General features: G+C 37.3%; 1 protein-coding gene and 1 long non-coding RNA gene across 2 annotated transcripts in view; both read left to right on the top strand.

The window, feature by feature from the left end:
• Window positions 1-18,667, top strand: part of ATP11B (ATPase phospholipid transporting 11B (putative)) — a gene marked incomplete at its 5' end in the record, with an annotated part of 59,119 nt that overhangs the window by 17,934 nt on the left and 22,518 nt on the right. Inside the window, 14 exons of the mRNA XM_084267570.1 lie at window positions 98-178; window positions 4,264-4,371; window positions 4,543-4,671; window positions 4,796-4,899; window positions 6,148-6,195; window positions 8,926-8,990; window positions 9,545-9,626; window positions 10,774-10,924; window positions 13,460-13,657; window positions 13,926-14,025; window positions 15,795-15,898; window positions 16,039-16,220; window positions 16,921-17,124; window positions 17,374-17,527. Of these exons, the coding sequence (XP_084123696.1) occupies window positions 98-178; window positions 4,264-4,371; window positions 4,543-4,671; window positions 4,796-4,899; window positions 6,148-6,195; window positions 8,926-8,990; window positions 9,545-9,626; window positions 10,774-10,924; window positions 13,460-13,657; window positions 13,926-14,025; window positions 15,795-15,898; window positions 16,039-16,220; window positions 16,921-17,124; window positions 17,374-17,527 (1,710 nt within the window). The remainder of the gene's footprint in view (window positions 1-97; window positions 179-4,263; window positions 4,372-4,542; window positions 4,672-4,795; window positions 4,900-6,147; window positions 6,196-8,925; window positions 8,991-9,544; window positions 9,627-10,773; window positions 10,925-13,459; window positions 13,658-13,925; window positions 14,026-15,794; window positions 15,899-16,038; window positions 16,221-16,920; window positions 17,125-17,373; window positions 17,528-18,667) is intronic.
• Window positions 14,074-15,663, top strand: LOC311194254. Its single transcript, XR_014617436.1, has 4 exons — window positions 14,074-14,084; window positions 14,366-14,538; window positions 14,931-14,999; window positions 15,598-15,663. It is a non-coding gene; the product is annotated as an uncharacterized lncRNA (long non-coding RNA).

The raw sequence follows: 18,667 nt of genomic DNA, 5'->3' as shown, positions 1-18,667 counted from the left end.
TTGGAAAATAGTTGTCATCTTGCTTCATTGGGGGTTTTTTTAAGTATAATTGTAAAAATAAAGCTGGGGCTAATTTTCATATTTTCTTCTCTTTTAGCTCATGATAGATACCCCTACCAGTCCTATTACCAGTGGATTGCCATTATTCTTTGTCATTACTGTGACAGCCATAAAACAGGTAAAAAGGAAAATTCTTTGTAACATGAAGTCTTCCTGAGGTAAAGTCTTAGCAAGATACTAAAACTAAATAAAGCATGGGCTTTGAAAGGATTTTGTATATAATTTTTCTTGTTTGACACGTGAATTTGAGCATTTTGGTTAGTTGTCAAGCACTCAGTGACTCACTGTGGTACCCTTAAATGGACAGTGAATGACTGTCAGACAGCATTTTTGTCTAAACATTGCACGTCACTTGTTATAAGCCCTTTTCTGAAAGCTCCTCACTTATTCCTTTGGCACACCTCGCTGCATATTAAAACCAATCCTCCCACATGACACACTGAGAAAGGAGCTTGGGTAGATGAAACAATGGTGCAATCCATGTTTGTCAGTACTTAGAAGGCAAATTTTGCTGCGAGGAGCATGTTTCATGGCATAAAATATATATTAACTGTGATTCTGTACCAGGTGAAAGGTCCAGTTTTAGAAAGCTGCATTTTTTTCTTTCTTTGGTTACATAAAACATTTTGGAGTGCATTATGCACTTGAAATAGAAATCTGAGTTTAGCAGAAATCTTGTTCAAGCACCATAGTATGTTCTACTAAGACACAGAATCTTTGGAAGGTGAATGTGGAAAAGACAAAGAAATATGTGGGTTTGTTTTTTTTAAACCCTTAAAGCAAGAGGAGGAAGTAAGCACATGAATAAAGAAGTGATGTGGATGGAAACTATAATCTCTTCTGCAGGGAGGTAATGTTCAGGAACTATCCCCTTTTCAAAGGGTTTGACAGTGCTGTCTGGGGAAGAGATGCAGTCATAGCAACTGAAAAGTAAGCAGGGGACTGCTATGGAGCTACAACTGGAATTTCAATTTGCCTTCTGTGCCAGTAAGACTCTAAGCCATCCTGAAATAGGGCAAAAGTAAAAATAGCTCTAACTTTCAACCAGAAAGAATGGTGTTTGGGGCAGAGGGGACCTTAATGCTTGAGTAACATTTGAACTAACATTTTGCTGTTGTGCAATTTGCGTATGTAACCCTAATCCCATTCATTTACAGTTGCTATCATCACCCCCCAAAAAAATCACTTAAATGCAGGCAACGGAAAATACCCCTTAAAGCTGTGTGAACTGAAACAGACTGTGTGACTTAGTGCTAAAGATTAGATTTTATTTTTTCCAGAAAGAAGTTGTAGTTGTATAAGTCTAAAATAGTCCAAGATAATCTATTACTACCTTGTTCCCAGATGTACAATTGTATATTGGGAAATTTAAGTATCTTGCCATCAAATGCAAGGAACAGATTCTGGCATTCCTTCTAGAAGTCTCAAATCATTCGTGGCTTGCCAAGCATCAAGCATGTTTCTGATTGTCTCAGTGTCTCTGCAAGGATTATTGGAAATACCTAAACTGATCTAATGGACTCTCATTTTTATCCTACCTGCTGCAAAGTAGGCAAACAGTATTTACAAGCTGTTATCTTGGAAAGACAGTTCAGTGTGCTGTTTCCAGCAGGCTGCCCTTGGACAAAGAAGAAAGATAAATCTCTTGGAAGGTGGAGGGGAAAATACCCTAATATGGTCTAAAAATCAGATCCCATTTTCTCTCAAATCAGAAGCAGAATAGGAAGCAGGGTTTAGGGGAAGAACCCCCCTTTGAAAGCTGCGTGGCACTGGTTCTGTACAAAGTTACATGAGGGTAAATGTTTAACTCTGAAAAGATGAGGGGGGAAAAAGTGGAAGTATTAACCATATGCTGTTTTGAGAAGCTTAGCAGTGAGTGGAAAAACTCTTCCCTACTTGCAGAAGGCCAGTTCATGTGACACCTCTATCAAACCTCAAAACTCAGGTTTATTTTAATCTCAGCCAAGAAGGTAGAACTTTTTCTTTTTAGAAGTGTAATTGCACCTAGGTCAGAAGAAGGACATACAAGACTGCAAAGTGATGCAACTCATGCTGTGTCATTTTGCCTATCCTGTTAGCCAGAGCGCTTGCCTCCTTATGCCTCTGAAGATGCGTATGCAGTCCTTGGGGGAGCCCAAAATTATAAAATCGAATAAAAATCAACCCAAACCAAAATATAGCAAAGTAAAGGCGTGTCCTAAGGAACTTCAGGGAACTAAGTCCATTGCAATAACTTCATAGGTATATAGCAAACAAGCTGGTTGGAGACAGATGTTTACACAACTGTCAGGTAAATTAGAAACCATTACTTTGTCAGTTTTAAATAAATATAGACCTAAACTGAGAATGAAAAACCTGGTAAATAATATGCAGGCCTGTTCTAATTTTGTCCTTTTCTCCAGTACATTGATGCAGTTATTTAATCAGAGCTTAAGAATATAATTTAATTAAGGTATTTTTATCATTAGTTCCTGATCATAGAATTCAGGAACATTCCCTGTATTCCTATTGCATCTTCCTTTATAACAGAGTTTTTGCAGAATTTGCAGGCAAGGATAAGGAAGTCTCTCAAAAATGCCGCAGTAGGTAAATTTTGGGGGAATTTAAACTGACCACAGTATGTTGGCTCTCAAGAATTCCCTGGTGTGAGGTGTCACCCTTGTGTTGTAAGCAATAGGTGTCAGATGGAGAAAGCGCTGAAATCTGTACTTTCTAAAGAAGGTAAATTTCAGTTCTTTGCCAAATGCCCATATTGCTCAGCTGTTCAGGTTTATGAGACAAATGCCCCAAGGTTATGGGATGTTAGTTAAATCCTTGCTCTCTTCTGTCAGTCACCTTTAACAAGGAGCTGGAGGTACCAACTTTTGCTTTTTCCTACTGCTTAGGAAGGACTCATCTTACTTAAGGGCTTTAGGATTCTCTCTGTGTCTGCTTTTAGTACACACTTAATTACTTATTTTTAAGCAGTTGGCATATAAAGTCTCCTCTTCCCTCCCCTATCATGGTGTAGTTTGTGCTAGTAACAGTGGAGGTGCATGAAGATAGAACTGCAAAACCATACTTCTGATATGCTAACCTCATCATACAACTCTTCTCCGAACCCCAGTCAACCGTGGAATTCTTCAAACTGCATCTGCACTAATGCTCTTTGTATAATGGCTTTCATATAAAATGTTTGTAGTGTTCTAGGATGAGTTTGGATTATGCCTGCTGTTTCAGAGGGTCCCCTGCTTCCATCTGCAAAATTCCAGGGAAATGATTTTAACTCTCACATTTTTTATGCCTATAGAAAAGCATTTTAGGAAATGTCTCTCTTACTGCAAGTCAGTTGTAGGAGTCTTGCCAAGATGTAAGAGGTAGTTGGACTTCCTGCATAGACTGATGCGTTTCTTGTGCTTGCTCACGGGGCTTTCTGAATAGTCCCTAGACCTGGGGATCATGCTCTTGCCAATCATGTTATTAGATTAATTAAGCAATGTGTTAATAGTTTTAGGAAAATACGAGGGGAATAACATTCCTGGACTCAGTCACATGAATCTTGGCATGTGTGTGCATGGGATAAAGGGTGCTTAGAGATGCCTGATAACGGGTAAAGGAAAACTGCTTAATTTATCCATTAAAAACTCAGTTGCTGTGAATTGTTGCATGAAGATTCACAAGGAACTAAAATCTTCTCAGTCATCTCTTGCTACACAGAGCTGATGTGTGAGCAGCATGTCATGTAAAATTAAGAAATCTTAAGTTTTCATGCATAAGCTATGGCAGTAACTGTAAGAAGTGCTATATAGCATAAGGTGAGGAAGTCATTCCAGTCTGTTACTTCTCTTAAATAGTAGAATCCATAAGAGAGACTGGGAGTGATTTTTTTTTTTTTCTCAGTCTTGTGGTATATTAATCCATATAAAGAAAAGATTGAATGAGTGCCTTTTCATCTCATCTGTGGAAAATGTCACTGCCTGCTTGTTGTAACAGAACATGGGACTTAAGTTTCTTCACTGATTTTGCTACTTCATTTGCCTATACTAATTTGCGTAAAATGAGAGAAAATGAAGCGTTTTCCCAGATTCAGCTGTAGTAGAAACTCAGGAGAAGTTAGTAACTGTTCAAGCTACACAGAAAGTAATTCAAAGAACATTTGCTTAGGAGATGCTGGTTATACTTTGTATATTTCTTGCTTAAAAAATGTATTTGTGTTTTCCACAGGGTTATGAAGACTGGCTACGACATAAAGCAGACAATGAAGTCAACGGTGCTCCAGTGTACGTTGTTCGAAGTGGTGGCCTTGTGAAAACTAGATCTAAAAACATTCGGGTATGTGCCCAAGGACACATTGAAAATGGTGTTTCTGTTGCATAGCTAAAGCTCTTGTTACTTTGCTAATCATCATGACCTGTCCCATGATGATTCGATAACAACGCTGACATGGTTTCTTCTCTTCTAAAACTCCTTTTGTACACTTCTCATTTGTGTTCACTTTGTTAGGTGGGTGACATTGTCAGAGTAGCCAAAGATGAGACTTTTCCTGTTGATCTGGTGCTTCTGTCATCTGATCGAGTCGACGGTTCATGCCATGTAACGACTGCAAGTTTGGATGGAGAAACCAATCTTAAGGTCTGGTTACTGCTGTGGAGTAGAATGTAGTTAATTTGTGATGCCATTTGTACTTCTGCCCATCAAAGCACACCACTCTCCCCTCTACTCCTGTGTCGTTAACTTTGTGGACGCTGTTTTCCAGACACACATTGCGGTCCCAGAAACAGCAGTGTTACAGTCTGTTGCCAACCTGGACAAACTTGTAGCTGTTATCGAATGTCAACAGCCAGAAGCAGATCTATACAGGTATTGCTTTATTTGTAAATATTTTGAAATTAAATCAAAGTGAAGTGTTTAATATTAGGAATGTTGTGGATCTTGCTGTAATTAAAATAGCTTCAGACATCTGCTTAAATTTTTGGGTTTAATAATTAGCCTACACGTTTATACATATGTAGTTACTTAAAGTTGCAAGTGACAAGTTAAATTTTGAGTATTTCAGTAGTACATCAGCAATCACTGGGTAATATCTTTTGTATTTTAATAATGGCTTTTTATGTATATTTTTGTTCTAACCAATAAACTACTTTCCAAATTTAAAAAATTAAATGGCCCATCAGTCTGAGCAGGTTGGAGAAAGTTCCTGTAAGGCTCAGTCAGGAGATTTCACTAGTATATAGTTTGGTTTTGTGGGTTTTCTTTCATAAAATTTACTTTTTTAAAATAGGATTAACTCAAACCATACCAAGTTATTGTACCCTTATGGATTTGTTGATCACATCTGTTTTAGTTATGCTCAGAAGAAGATTTGAGGTCCCATTTGTCAGCAGCAAAAATTTAGCTTAAAAATAGTTGCTTCTGATTTAGACTTTGAATGTCAGCAAGCAGTACCTTGGACTCTGTAAAACAGCATCATAGGTGACAAAGGTGATATACCTATCCAGGTTTCTCCTGAATCGTATAATGGAAAATAGTGGTTATCAAGTAGTAGTTTTCAAAATCCAGGTATATCACAGCAGCGACTCTTAAGTAAGCTTTGGGATCTTTGAGAAATACTAAATTCTTTAAAAGCCAATATACTTAGTTTGAACAGCTGTTCAAATATTTGACTTCCAGTTTGTAGAAAATATCTAGTTAAGGTACAAGAATAGAAGTTTGTCCTATTTGTAGCTGGGATCACGCTAAATAGGCACGTGTCAGATTTTAAAAACAGAGTAGATTTGCTTCATTAAATAAAATACTATTTCTGATGGTTAATAGGCTATGGTAGTTGCTAAGGATTTATGTTGTACTGAAGCATCAAGAAGTCACAATCTGTTTTAACTAAGAAAAATCTCTTCTGATGTTATTAGTCAAAAGGATAAATGTTTTTGTTGGTAGATCTCTCTTGTAAAATTATTGTCAGTGTTGCCATATTAGTTTAGTTTGTTATTAAAAGTTGATTTTTTTGTACTTGTGAACCATTAGTGACTCTTTTTTGGTAAGATATAGAAGAGTTTTTTACATCTTTGAATCGTTATATAAGTGTTTCTAATATATGTCCATCTTTAATAGATTTGTTGGAAGAATAACTGTAAGTCACCAAACTGAAGAAATAGTCCGGTAAGTTCCATTTTATAAAATTCATGTTTAGACCAGATGGTGGTGGGTAAAATCATGACTGTAACAAAAAAGAGTTCCTGTTGTATATATGAAAGTGTGGGGTATTCTTATTGAAAGTAGCTACATGGTTCAGATGGAGGTTAGAAAAAAAAAGTAATGAAACAGTTAATTAGTACCCAGTTTTTCAGATTTAATGGGTCAGTTCTGGAAAGCTGGGCTATTCGGAAGGGGATAATTTTTAGGCACCGGTAATCAGCTGGTAACTGTTGTGATTTGGTATTTAAAACATATTGATCTTAAACATTTTCCAGTGGAATGTTATTAGACTGCAACAGTTTCTGTCATCTGTTTATCAGAGGCACTGAGTGAGTGTTTTTGCAGTTGAAATTCAGGGAAATGACTGGTCTGTTTTAACAAAACCTCCGATACAAATTTGTAGCTCTTAGTGTTTGTTTCAAACTACAGTACTGTCTGGATTGGGACAGTAACTGCTTACGTATGGAGTAGTTGTGTGCACATAATCATGTGCTCTCAGCCTTTCCCTGTGTGCTCATAGCAAGCAGCATGCACTTGAACACGTGTGAAAATATAAAAATAGTGATGTGGAGCCACTTGCAGACCTAAATGCTGACTTCCTCAAAAGATTGCTGATTGTGGTGGGTTGGCCCCAGTGAGCAGCCAGGCATATCCACTTGTTCACTTTCCCCAACCACAACAGGACAGATCAGGAGTGAGAAAGTTCATGGTTTGAAACACAGACAGGGAAGTCACTTCCAAGAAATGGCCAGATCTTCAGCAATATTTATCACACAAGATACTAACTTTCCTTCTTTTGAGAGCTGTTGATATTCGAAGTTTCAAAAAACTTGGTCACTTCTTAAAACATCACATAGAAATTCACATTTTATGAATGTCACAAACAGGTACATATGTTAGGATTCTTTCACCCTTGTGATGTCCACAGTCTTATCTTCTACACAATTTTTTTTTTATAACATTTCTACCTGAATCAAACATTAAAGCAGTAATGTTTTCCATGTGATGTATGCCATCAGCCTGAAGAACTGAAAGTTTCTCAATCTGAGAGCCTCCTATGAGGCTGTCAAAGATCTGTCGATTTTAGGAGTAACATGGAATTCCAAGGGAATCAATTTGTCAGTGGTTTAGCAGGAAACATGGGAATGTAGAAGGCAGATCACGTGGCCCCAAGTCCAGTGCTTTAGTCATCCCCTTAAAAAAAAACACCCAAGTCCCTCCAGAATACCACTCAGCTGTTTTCTAAGGTCACTTTGTGTTACTTAGAGCTTTTCAGAAGCTTGAGAGGTTTACTTGACAACATATACCAGAGTCTGTTTAAGGGGAGCATGAAAAATAATTGCAAGTTCTGGCTGCTGATGGAGGTGGATCTTCTGACTGTCAAGGAGAAATCTGTCTAGTCTGTGTTGCACTGATTCAGGTTTTGTGTTTTGGGTTTGTCAGACTGGTTTTACAAACTGCAAAATACATTTGAATCTGGAAACTTACATTAGGTTTCTCACAAGAAAAAGTTAAATGCTTGAGCATTTAGTTCTTTTTAGTTGAAGTTTTCAGTTGAAGTTTGAAAGCTAACCTAAAATACTAACATATGTATATGTAATTTAAAGAATTGTCATAATCCATGTGTATCATCGGTGCATGTGGTATTTGTGATGGTAGCAGTCATGTTTGCAGGAACATTTAAGGTAAATGTTTACCTGTGGAAGGTGGGGTGTGGGTTTGGAGGTTTTTGGATTGGGGTTGGGTGTTTTTTTAGTAACTCTGGGTTACACTTTTGAAGGAACTTCAAGTGTAAGCTTTGGTTTATGTCATAGTGATTATGGACTGCTTGAGGTACAGCTAATGGAAAACTAAGACAAACCCGAAGGCTTGTATGCTGTAGTACGTGGTAGTCTTTAATTGTTTTGCTTATCCCCAGTATGTCAAGCTGGCCACTGCAGTTGTTCAATTTGTGCTTTCATTTGAAACACTGGCAAAAACAGTGAATGCTCCCCACCTTTATTTCAAACCAACCATGCAGTTGCTAAAGATGATACAGCTGCTGGAGTAGAACAAATGGCTCTAACCTTACATGACCTTTATTTTTACAGTGCTGTTTACATTCATTTCATCGACAAAGTTAACTATATTATTGTGGTGTGATAGATGTGAGGAAGAAACATTTATGAAATTGTACTCTTGTGTTAGGAAGCAGAACTTGCACTGTTTTAGTGCTGTGCTCATCTAGTTGTTTGTTTCTGTGGTACCAGTACTTGGTAGATGGTTTCAGTTTGACACAGGGCTAGAAGTAAGGTAGATAAAACACCCAAACCTAAAATAGCACTACTGTTGCACTCTGAACTCAACAGGTATTTTGCCTGCTGGCTTCTCAGGTAACTTGCAGGTCTCTGAACCAGCCATGTGGTGTATATAAATTAATCACTGATTATGGGATATTGAATAGTGGTGGGAGATGTTAACAGGGACCAAAGGAGACATGAAAGGAACAGGGAGTTCCATGGAGATACGTGGGTGAGGTGTGGTACAAGGGGTAAGAGGATTGAAGAGGGACCTGAATGAGGGTGGGGTTGGAGTTGTTGCAGTGAGACTTCATAGAGGATATAGGACAACTTTGCATTGGAATCTGGATTTCATTAGTCTTACAGATTATAGAACATCTGATTTTTATGTGCTGATACATCTGTTTCTTTCTAGACCTCTTGGACCTGAAAGTCTCTTACTTCGTGGAGCAAGATTAAAAAACACTAAAGAAATATTTGGTTTGTAGACACCTAAATATTTAAACATGTCAATGAACTGTGCTTTAATTCTACTTACACCGAAGAAATAGTAATAATCTTGCTGACTGTTACCTGAGGGGAAACGATTATAGATGAAAGCAATGATAATATGCTGAAGAATCTCTAAGGATGTAAAGTTCCAGCTCCACTCCATGAAAATATTTGAAGTGGTTTGATAAAGGAATAGCTTAACTTCAATGGATAAATGACTGTTGTTAGTCTTACCCATTGTTCAAGACTTTCTCTTGAGATTTACCATTCTGATTTCCATAAAATACATATTGAAAAGCAGTACAGTCATCATAACGAACAGCGTTTTAGTAGGTGGTAAAATTACTTCAGTAGTACTGTTTTACTAAAGCAGAATATTGCAAATACTTACAACATACTGTTTCACCATTGTAAGAAACACAAAAGTAATATTACATCTTGATTTTTTTTTTTATCCTGTGTTTCTTAAAATGAAAAACTTTGTGAATTGTATAGGTTCAGAAAATCAAGTGTAACTCTTTTCACTTCCCCTTCCTTCCCAGGTGTTGCAGTATATACAGGTATGGAGACAAAGATGGCATTAAATTACAAGAGTAAATCTCAGAAACGGTCAGCAGTAGAAAAGTATGTTTATTTTCCAATATTTTTCTTATTTGTAGAGTTTTAACTTAGTTTTTCCTTGGTAACTTTAAAACCCTGATGATGTCTTCATTGGGTTATAGACAAGACAATTGCTTTGCCTTCAGTAGGAAGCTATAAAGATAAAATCTGTTTCTTGATATTTCACCCTATATTGATTCTTTCAGTAGTGTACAGAGTTGAAATACCAAAGCATAAAAAGGAGTAAAGCAGAAAAATATTAGTTCAGGAAGTTTCTTTTTCTGAGATGTAGAGGACATTTAATGATAGGTGGAATGCTGTTTGAACCATATGCTCAGAGACTGTTTTGACAACAGTCCCAGCCTCTGCTGTTCTGTGTATCCTTTACTGTAAAAATGCATCATACCTTTAAAGAGGATGTATTGAAATTAAGTCTTAATTGTTTACAAATAGTTGTTCTGAATCCTAGTATTTGATACAATGTAAAATATCTCTTTATTCTAAAGGATATAGCCTATCCAGATTATTTTGCAATGAATTTTGCTTCTAGCACAAGTTGTAGGCTCAGTTTTAAAAATTTATGCTTGTAGTTATGGGATTGGTGTTAGTATAATAGACATTTGTATGTTGAGCCTTGTGAATGATTTTGAAAGGAAAAGGAGTTGCCTTTATTCCAGTTACTAAAAATCTAAGATAGCCTCCTAACCCTCTTTTGCAAATATGAGATTGATTATTCTTTTATAGGCAGATACAAATAGAACTGTAGAGTGCAGAAGACAAGTTTAGTCATCAAAGCAAAGGGTGAAGAGATCATCTAGCTAGCATTGCAGAACACAGAGGCAGTTTTGGCAATTGCAGCCTTGCTAGATACTTGGGGAAGCAGGGAAGGATAAGCTGGTCCCCAAAATCTTGGAAGGACAGATGTGACAGAATTCAGTTGTTGAGGTACTCTTACACCTTAATCTGGTCTTAATATTGCTAAATGTAGAGTATATCTGTATCAGATGTAGGACTTAGTTTGTCACATAGCAACTTTGTATCTGTGTCAAGTACAGGAAATACTTGGAAAAAATAAATCGTGCAGTAAGTTTTTGATCAATTCATGCAGCCAGTGTGTTAATGGATTAAGTAACATAAACTGAAGATGCTTTCCTTTTTTGCCTTTTTGTAGGTCCATGAATTCCTTTTTGATTATTTACCTAATAATCCTCCTCTTTGAAGCCATTCTGAGTACTATTTTAAAGTATGCGTGGCAAGCTGAAGAAAAATGGGATGAGCCTTGGTATAATGAAAAAACAGAGCATGAAAGAAACAGCAGTAAGGTAATGTAGTTCTACCTAGTTGCATATCTGTGGAACCCCATTTACCACATGATCCCTGACATGTCTGTATGCTGTTGTCTGAGTAAGAAAGTTAGTCCTGTCTAGCCTCACCCTTGTGTAAAAATATCTTACCCCTCTTGTTGGCTGGACTTTGTTTTCCTTTATGAAAAGACCAAGCTTTTTGAAAATGTTGGGTTTTGTAAGGACATACTTGTGATGTTCTGTGTTCTTATTATAGTTGTTCTTTTGGGTGTCCTTCGTCATTCCTTAAATGAGAAGAGGAGGAGGGCAGCTGTTCTTAGGCACTTTCGATTACATTGATTTCACAGTTAAGGCATTTTGGATGTTCTGTGATGTTGAGTCTGTTCAGATACTTTTGTAAGGCTGTAATTTTGCTCAAGCTCCTGTTTGCCTTCTTGCTTTTCTGTGGAGATGGGAAGGATGTTTTGAAGTGTTCCTTGAATCTGCAGTTCTGAGGTCTCGTCTTCTAATCGTTCTGTATTTTTCTGTGTTGTATTTTAATTTTTGATTTCTATATGAGTCTGCTTATTCCAAAGCAGTTCAGGAGCTGGTTGGAGTTGATTCTAAGTAGAGGTTTTCAAAGCAAAGAAGAATTTGAAATCCAGTTTCCACATCTGATGTGGTATCAGATGTTTAACATCCACCCCCAACACTCTCCTTATCTCCCAGACACTTGAGAGTTGAATATACTCAGTAAGTGCCTTGTTTACAAAAAAGTCTAAATCCCAAGTTTGGAGCTTCCCAAGCAGAGCCAAACTTGCGGTTGGTACATAGTGGGTTCAGGAAGGAGAGAGAAGTAAATATAGAATGTATTTCATTCAAGGAGAGTTAAGAGCTTACTGGCATTTCAGTAGAACATGTAACTTTCTCAGAAGCTTGTCATGCAAAGTGTTTTTGTGGCTTAACTGGAAAAAATACCTTTCAGTGCCATTTCATGTAAAATTATTATCTCAGATTATCACATAGTGACTTTTTAATATAAAAGTGTTACTGTTGAAAAGTATTACCTTAATGTAAAAGATTTCAAATTTAGTGACATTTTTAGTACCTGCACCCATTTTTAATGCACTTCCAACTGCTTGAAGTGTTCAGTCAAATTTTTGTTTCCAAGTAGCTGCTATCTAAATTAAGGTAACCTGTGGAGCCTCTTGAGTTCCAAATAGAATTGGGATAAGTATTTACCCTATCTTTCAATCCTTTTGCCTTCGGGAGCATATGGAGCCATCTGTTTCTGCAGTGTCACTCTCCTCCTATCATGTCTGTTTTTCTCTCTTCCTTGTTTACTTCCACAGTCTATCTGCTTTGCATTTCTCAGTGCGCTGACTCCCTTACTTGGACTGCTTTCTCTGTTCAGCTGTCCCAACTGGTATTTAGTAGACAGTGCTTGAATAAACTTGCTAACTTTAGTAATTGTCACTTCTCAGTATATCTTCTTTTACATAGTCTTAAAACCAGAGTGGTTTGGATTGGAAGGGACCTTAAAGGTCACCCTCCACTAGCCCCGGTTGTCCAAAGCCCCTTCCAACCCAGCTTTCAACACTGCCAGGAAGGACACCTTAATCACTGGTACTGACTTCTATTAAGTAATTATCACAAGACTCCCTAATTAGGAAGAACACACAATTTAGCTTTGCAAACTGTTAACTATTTTTATACTCCATCTTTTCAAAATATTTCCTACACTGATATCTGGTAGAGTTGAAAGAGATGTCCCAGTTTTTCTCATCTCTAATCCCCCTGGCTCAATATTCAGGTGTTGGTAAGAATCTTCCCAAAGTACAAGTTAGATACTGGGTTTGTTGTGAAAATGAAAAAGACACTTCAAAGAGACTGTAATGCTGCATTTCAGAGTTTGTTTCAATTGTACCTAGTGAAGAGAAATTTCTATCCTACTACAACGGTATTTATGTGAAATGGATGTGTCAAACACAGCGGTTTGAGACCACATTTTCTGTCATGTAGTCTGGAGAGCCCATGTTGCTGGGGAATGCCAGTAGACAGGAACCCTCTTGTTGCTCTGCTGTCCTAATCCAATATGGAAAACTTGCAGATACCTTTTGACCACATGGACTACCAGTTGTTTGCCTTCACCATTTATGGTTCCTCAAAAAGCCTCTGAATGGTGCTGTTTGATGGAGTGAGGAACATGTCAGTTATTTCAGACCCAGCTCTTTCAAGAGTTTTATTTGAAATCAGAATCACCACAGCAGTTAATACTAATTGGCAGCCCTCTTGACAGATTCAGTAGAAAGGACAAAAATTAATGAATGTGAGAATTGAAACACCTAGTTGTAGCTTAAGCAGTCTTTTTGCATCAGTCTGAAGGGGCATTACCAGGTCAACTTGAAAATGCCCACGTTGGTGGTGTCACTGTGTGTTCTCTTGTGTACACGGGACTTGTTCTACTTCAGCTCTGTCAATTTTTCATTTTCATACATGTTGAAACATAACTAAGTAACCATGTTTCACTTGATCACTGCAGTAATCTTTACATTTTCTCTTTTTCCCTTGTAGATTCTGAGATTTATTTCTGATTTTCTTGCTTTTCTGGTACTTTACAACTTTATTATACCTATTTCACTTTATGTGACTGTTGAGATGCAGAAATTTCTTGGATCTTTTTTTATTGGCTGGGATCTTGACCTCTATCACGAAGAAACAAACCAGAGAGCACAAGTAAATACTTCAGACCTCAATGAGGAACTGGGACAGGTAGAGTAAACAATACTTTCTCCTCCTTTTATTTTAACCTTCTATTTTCTACTTTTTTTGATATGAAGATGCATTATTGCAGACCTTTTATTGGTTGTGCTTTGTTCCATGATTTATTTGAAAAGAAGGTATGAATATTCAGTGGCAGAAATTAAAATTCACACATTATCAAAAAAAGGTGTGGAGAGTGCAAGTTGAGGTGCTGGGTTTATTATTTCTAACAAGTATATGCAACTTCAAGTTTGTTTTTTGTTTTATTTTACAAAAGGTAGAGTATGTGTTTACAGACAAAACTGGTACATTAACTGAAAATGAGATGCAGTTTCGCGAGTGCTCCATTAATGGCATAAAGTACCAAGAGGTCAACGGTAAACTCACTCCAGAGGGCTTTTCTGAAGATTCCCCAGATGGAAATAGGCATAGTTTGGTAAGACTTCCCCCCCACCCGCCCCCCAGTAGGCATCCTAGATAGAAAATGCTTTACTTAAGAGAAATATTCTTCTAGCATTAGTATTTTTTAGAACTTCAGAATTCCTTAATAGTTTGAAATGATAAATGTTATTTGTTCAATAACACTTAAACACGTTGAGATGTGATTATTTAACATGGACTACTTGCCAGATTTTTAAGTAAAAACTTTTTTTTCTTTAAGTGTGTTCAAAGCTGTGTTTATATCTAAATGCTACAAATAAATTTTCTTTCTTACAGATGAAAGAAGAAGAACTCTTCTTGAAAGCAGTTTGTCTTTGTCATACAGTACAGATCAGTGCAGATCAGACAGATGGTGCTGATGGTCCCTGGCACGCCAATGGAATAGCAACCCCATTGGAGTATTATGCTTCTTCACCAGATGAGAAAGCTTTAGTTGAAGCTGCAAGACGGTGAGTTGGAATGCCAAAACTACCTAATGTAGAAATTGCCACGTAGGACAGGCAATTTGGGGTAAGAGCAACCTTAAATCTCAGATTGTAAAGCCCACAGCCTGGCACTGTCAGTTTGTTATGAAAACATACAAAACCAAATACACAAAAAACCCCAGGTGTATTACAAAGTGATGATTTAAAATATTTATGGAAGTCCTTGCGAAGTTATAGGGGACATGGTATGTTGCTGTTAAAACATTGTAGAAAGTGGGCATTCTTCATTTCATCTAGAAATGGAGAGCAGTAAAGAGGTGCAAGAGTCTCTTTTCTTTTGTTCCCCCCCATCCCTAACAATCAATAGCTATTGTGTCTAAAGTGATAATAAAATATATATTTCCTTTTACTTTTAGGGTTGGAGTAGTATTTACTGGAACTAGTGGGGACACTATGGAAGTAAAAAGCCTTGGAAAACCGGAGAGGTATTAAATTTTATTCCTTGTTTCTTCTGAAGGACAGAACAGTAGTGAGGACTAATGTAAAGTTCTCCTTTTAATCCTCTCTGTGCCTAAGAAAACCTTCCTTTTCCACAACATGCTCTTTTTAAAGCTTTTCCCTTGATGCCTTCAAGTTAGCTTGCATCTTATTCCTTACCAATTGATACTGAGATGAAGAATGTTGTGGAAGTTCTAAAGCACACTTTAGTTATGCTTTGCATCTTTCTGTTCCTCAAAGGTTGAGACTGTAGTAGAGCTGGAAAACTGGATTGTTTATTCAGGTCTTACAGTTTGTGCTAAAAAGGTGTAAAGCTAGTATTCAAGAAAATCCTCCTATTAGTATAAGAAACTCTTATAAAACAGAATTAAATGTATATAAAGTGATGAAAAGCAATCAGTTGCACAAACACCAATCACAGTGATTGTTGCTCAACAGTGGTAGCATATAGCGTTTCTGTATAAAAATGAAACTTTGGGCAAAGCTTTGTGTGTTAAGTGTGTATTTATAAGTAATTGTATCTGGAAATTTATTTCAAAAAATGCTTTATTCCCCTTCCATCTTCTTTTAAAATACAAAATACAGGTATAAACTGCTTCATGTGTTGGAGTTTGATCCAAATCGCAGACGAATGAGTGTCATTGTAGAGAGCCCCTCTGGTAAGTAGAGAGCCCGTCTGGTAAGTAATTGGAAGTTGCACATGCTGCAGTTGAGAACTTCTTAAATAGCATGTATTCTTAAATAGCATGTATTCTTAATTTCTGTTCTGTTTTGCTTTTTAGGGGAAAAGCTTTTATTTACAAAAGGAGCAGAATCTTCTATTCTTCCTCGTAGTAAGAGTGGAGAAATAGACAAAACAAGGGTACATGTGGATGAATTTGCTTTGGTAAGTGTCTGCAGTTGCCCAGCTGATGGGAAGAAAATTGTTGTGGCACAAATTGTGACTTGAAGTGAAGAAATTGCAGGTGACACCTTGTTAGATCAGAATCTCGTCTACTCTGAATGCAGTCTTTTATTTCCTCACAGAAAGGACTAAGAACTTTGTGCGTAGCCTACAGAAGATTCACACCTGAGGAGTATCAAGAAATTGGCAAACGCCTTCATGAGGCCAGGACTGCCTTACAACAACGGGAAGAAAGATTAGCAGATGTATTCAACTTCATAGAAAGGGATCTGGAATTACTTGGGGCTACAGGAGTAGAAGACAAGTATGCAATGGAGTTTCTGCTAACTACATTCAAAACCATAGCGAGTTTAGGATTTATAACTGAAATGGGATGTGTGCAATGAAAAACTCTCCTGCAACCAGCAAAGGTTCTGTGCTGTTCTTCTGTAGTGTGTTTGCCGCTCTTTGGAGTGCAGAGCGTTCACAACATATGTTGTACCATCTGATTTTGGCATAATAATGGTGACGTATAGTATGCTTCATTGGGAGAGATTTAATGTGTGTGAAACAGTAATTGCAGTAAATATTTAGGGTAATGGCTAATTCCTTGGGAAAACTTCTATACAGAGCTACTTTACAAAGCATTCTGTTTCTATGGTGTGTGTTCTGTAAGTCAGAGTGTGTATTGCACACTGGAATGTGTATATGGAGCACTTAAAAGCTTTACCCCAGTAGATTGTAACTGTTGTAGACTGTTCTAAAGATTCTCAAATGCTGTGATGGTACTTAATTAAGAAGTGCTTATTACAGAGTTTTGACCACTCAGCCAGGTTGAAGTTCAGTTTTTGTTTCATCAAGGCCTTTGTTTTATCACTGGTAACAGAACATCGTCTGCTGGACTATGATGCTGTGAAAATGTAACATTGGAAATGCACTCTTAAATCATCCTGACAGTGGGGTTAGTGTGAGCTCTCTTTTGGTGAAGTTTTTGATTGCTTATTTAAGATTTTTCTCATTTCTAGGCTGCAGGACAAAGTCCAAGAAACTATAGAAGCGCTCAGGTTGGCTGGTATCAAAGTGTGGGTGCTCACTGGCGATAAGCACGAAACGGCTGTTAGTGTCAGTTTGTCATGTGGACACTTCCACAGAACCATGAACATCCTTGAGCTTGTGCAGCACAAGTCAGACAGTACATGCGCAGAGCAACTGAGGCAGCTAGCCAAAAGGTAAAAATACCTGAGATGGCATGATCTTAGTGATGATCTTGGCTTGGCTTGCTTTTATTTTCAAATTTTAGCATAATCTCTTTGTCTGTGCCAAACACATTGATTTTTAGAAATCTGTTTATTAACGACTTGAAGAAGCAGTCTGTGTAACGAGCTAACATTTATTGTATGGGCACCTCCATAGTTCATAACAAAATTTAACTTTTCCCATCGCTTCAATACAAAGCCAACATTTCTGTCCTTGAATAGAATAAAGGAAGACCATGTTATCCAGCATGGACTGGTGGTGGATGGGACCAGCCTCTCTCTTGCACTCAGGGAACATGAAAAGCTGTTCATGGAAGTTTGCAAAAACTGTTCTGCAGTGTTGTGCTGTCGCATGGCACCCCTTCAGAAAGCAAAGGTACGTGGGATTATAATCAGGATTGTCCTGTAGGTATTTTTATCATGCCTTGAAGCAGCAAGGGTTTCTGGAACTGTTTTGTTTGTTTTCCTGACCCTTTGTGTGACTTTTGAGTCCTTGTTAAATTCATTTAATCTGGAGTAGTTTGCTCAGTTTCTGTGTGCCTTTGAAAATTTGTGAGTGGGTGGAGGAGACAGTCAAAATACTGCCACTGTGCAAGAAAAAGGCTGATCTTTAATCGATGTATTGATTGTTCTGTAAAGCAGTAGCTGTCCGGATCACCTGTATGCTTTTGCATTGCCTGTTCCATCACTTCTCAACATGAAAAAAGCTAAATTGAAAGTTCACAAAGGGGAAAAAAAATATAAGCTTCTCTAAAGATTTAAAAACTACTCGAGTTTGAGGAGGAAATAGAATGGAAGGGGAGCTGGGACACAGTCTCCAGGGCAGGTTTGCCTTAATGTTCTCTTCTAAGACCATTTTTCTTTCACGTGTACTTAATTTTATTCAAATACACATCACATACAATTTAAATTCAGTTTTTAAATTTTTTTTAAACTCTGAGAAGCTAAGGTCCAAAGAGCTGTATTATTTATTCTGCTGTTTGAAGTGTTCTTCATTTCTTACTTTCTTTTTTTTTTCTTCACTGATCTACCTGTCTTGAAATATTTCTTAATTTACTGTGCTCCTAGCTTATCTGTATGCTTTTCAGGCTTTTTGCATGTATTTCCAGTAGTATTAAATCTTTGAAAGGACACTGTTGCCCTACTGTATTTTTACAATTTGTCAAGGAGAAAAGGAAAAAAGACATCTGTTTCAAGCACTGGGAAACACTTATGTGAGGTACTAGATGTGCAGAAGAGAGTGGGCTGCTTTACTATACTATAAGTGACCTGTTCTGAGATTGTTCTTCCCACTTCCAACATTTAGCCAGACTTAAAATGCAGTCTTTAGAGTCACTTCACCATGAAACTGTTCATCTGTATATAAAAACTAGTTTAATACTAGTTTCAGTAAAATGCTACAAGTTGTTTGTGACTGCTATGTGAAAAGCAGTTGGATGTACCCAATTTCACTCAGCTGAAATTTTTGCCATCCTCTCTTTAGGGTGTAGTTACTTGCCTGTCTTGTGTCCTTGTT

Source organism: Gallinula chloropus, assembly GCF_964237585.1.
Source record: "Gallinula chloropus genome assembly, chromosome: 8".
NCBI lineage: Eukaryota > Metazoa > Chordata > Aves > Gruiformes > Rallidae > Gallinula > Gallinula chloropus.
This window is presented reverse-complemented; position numbering and strand designations above follow the sequence as displayed.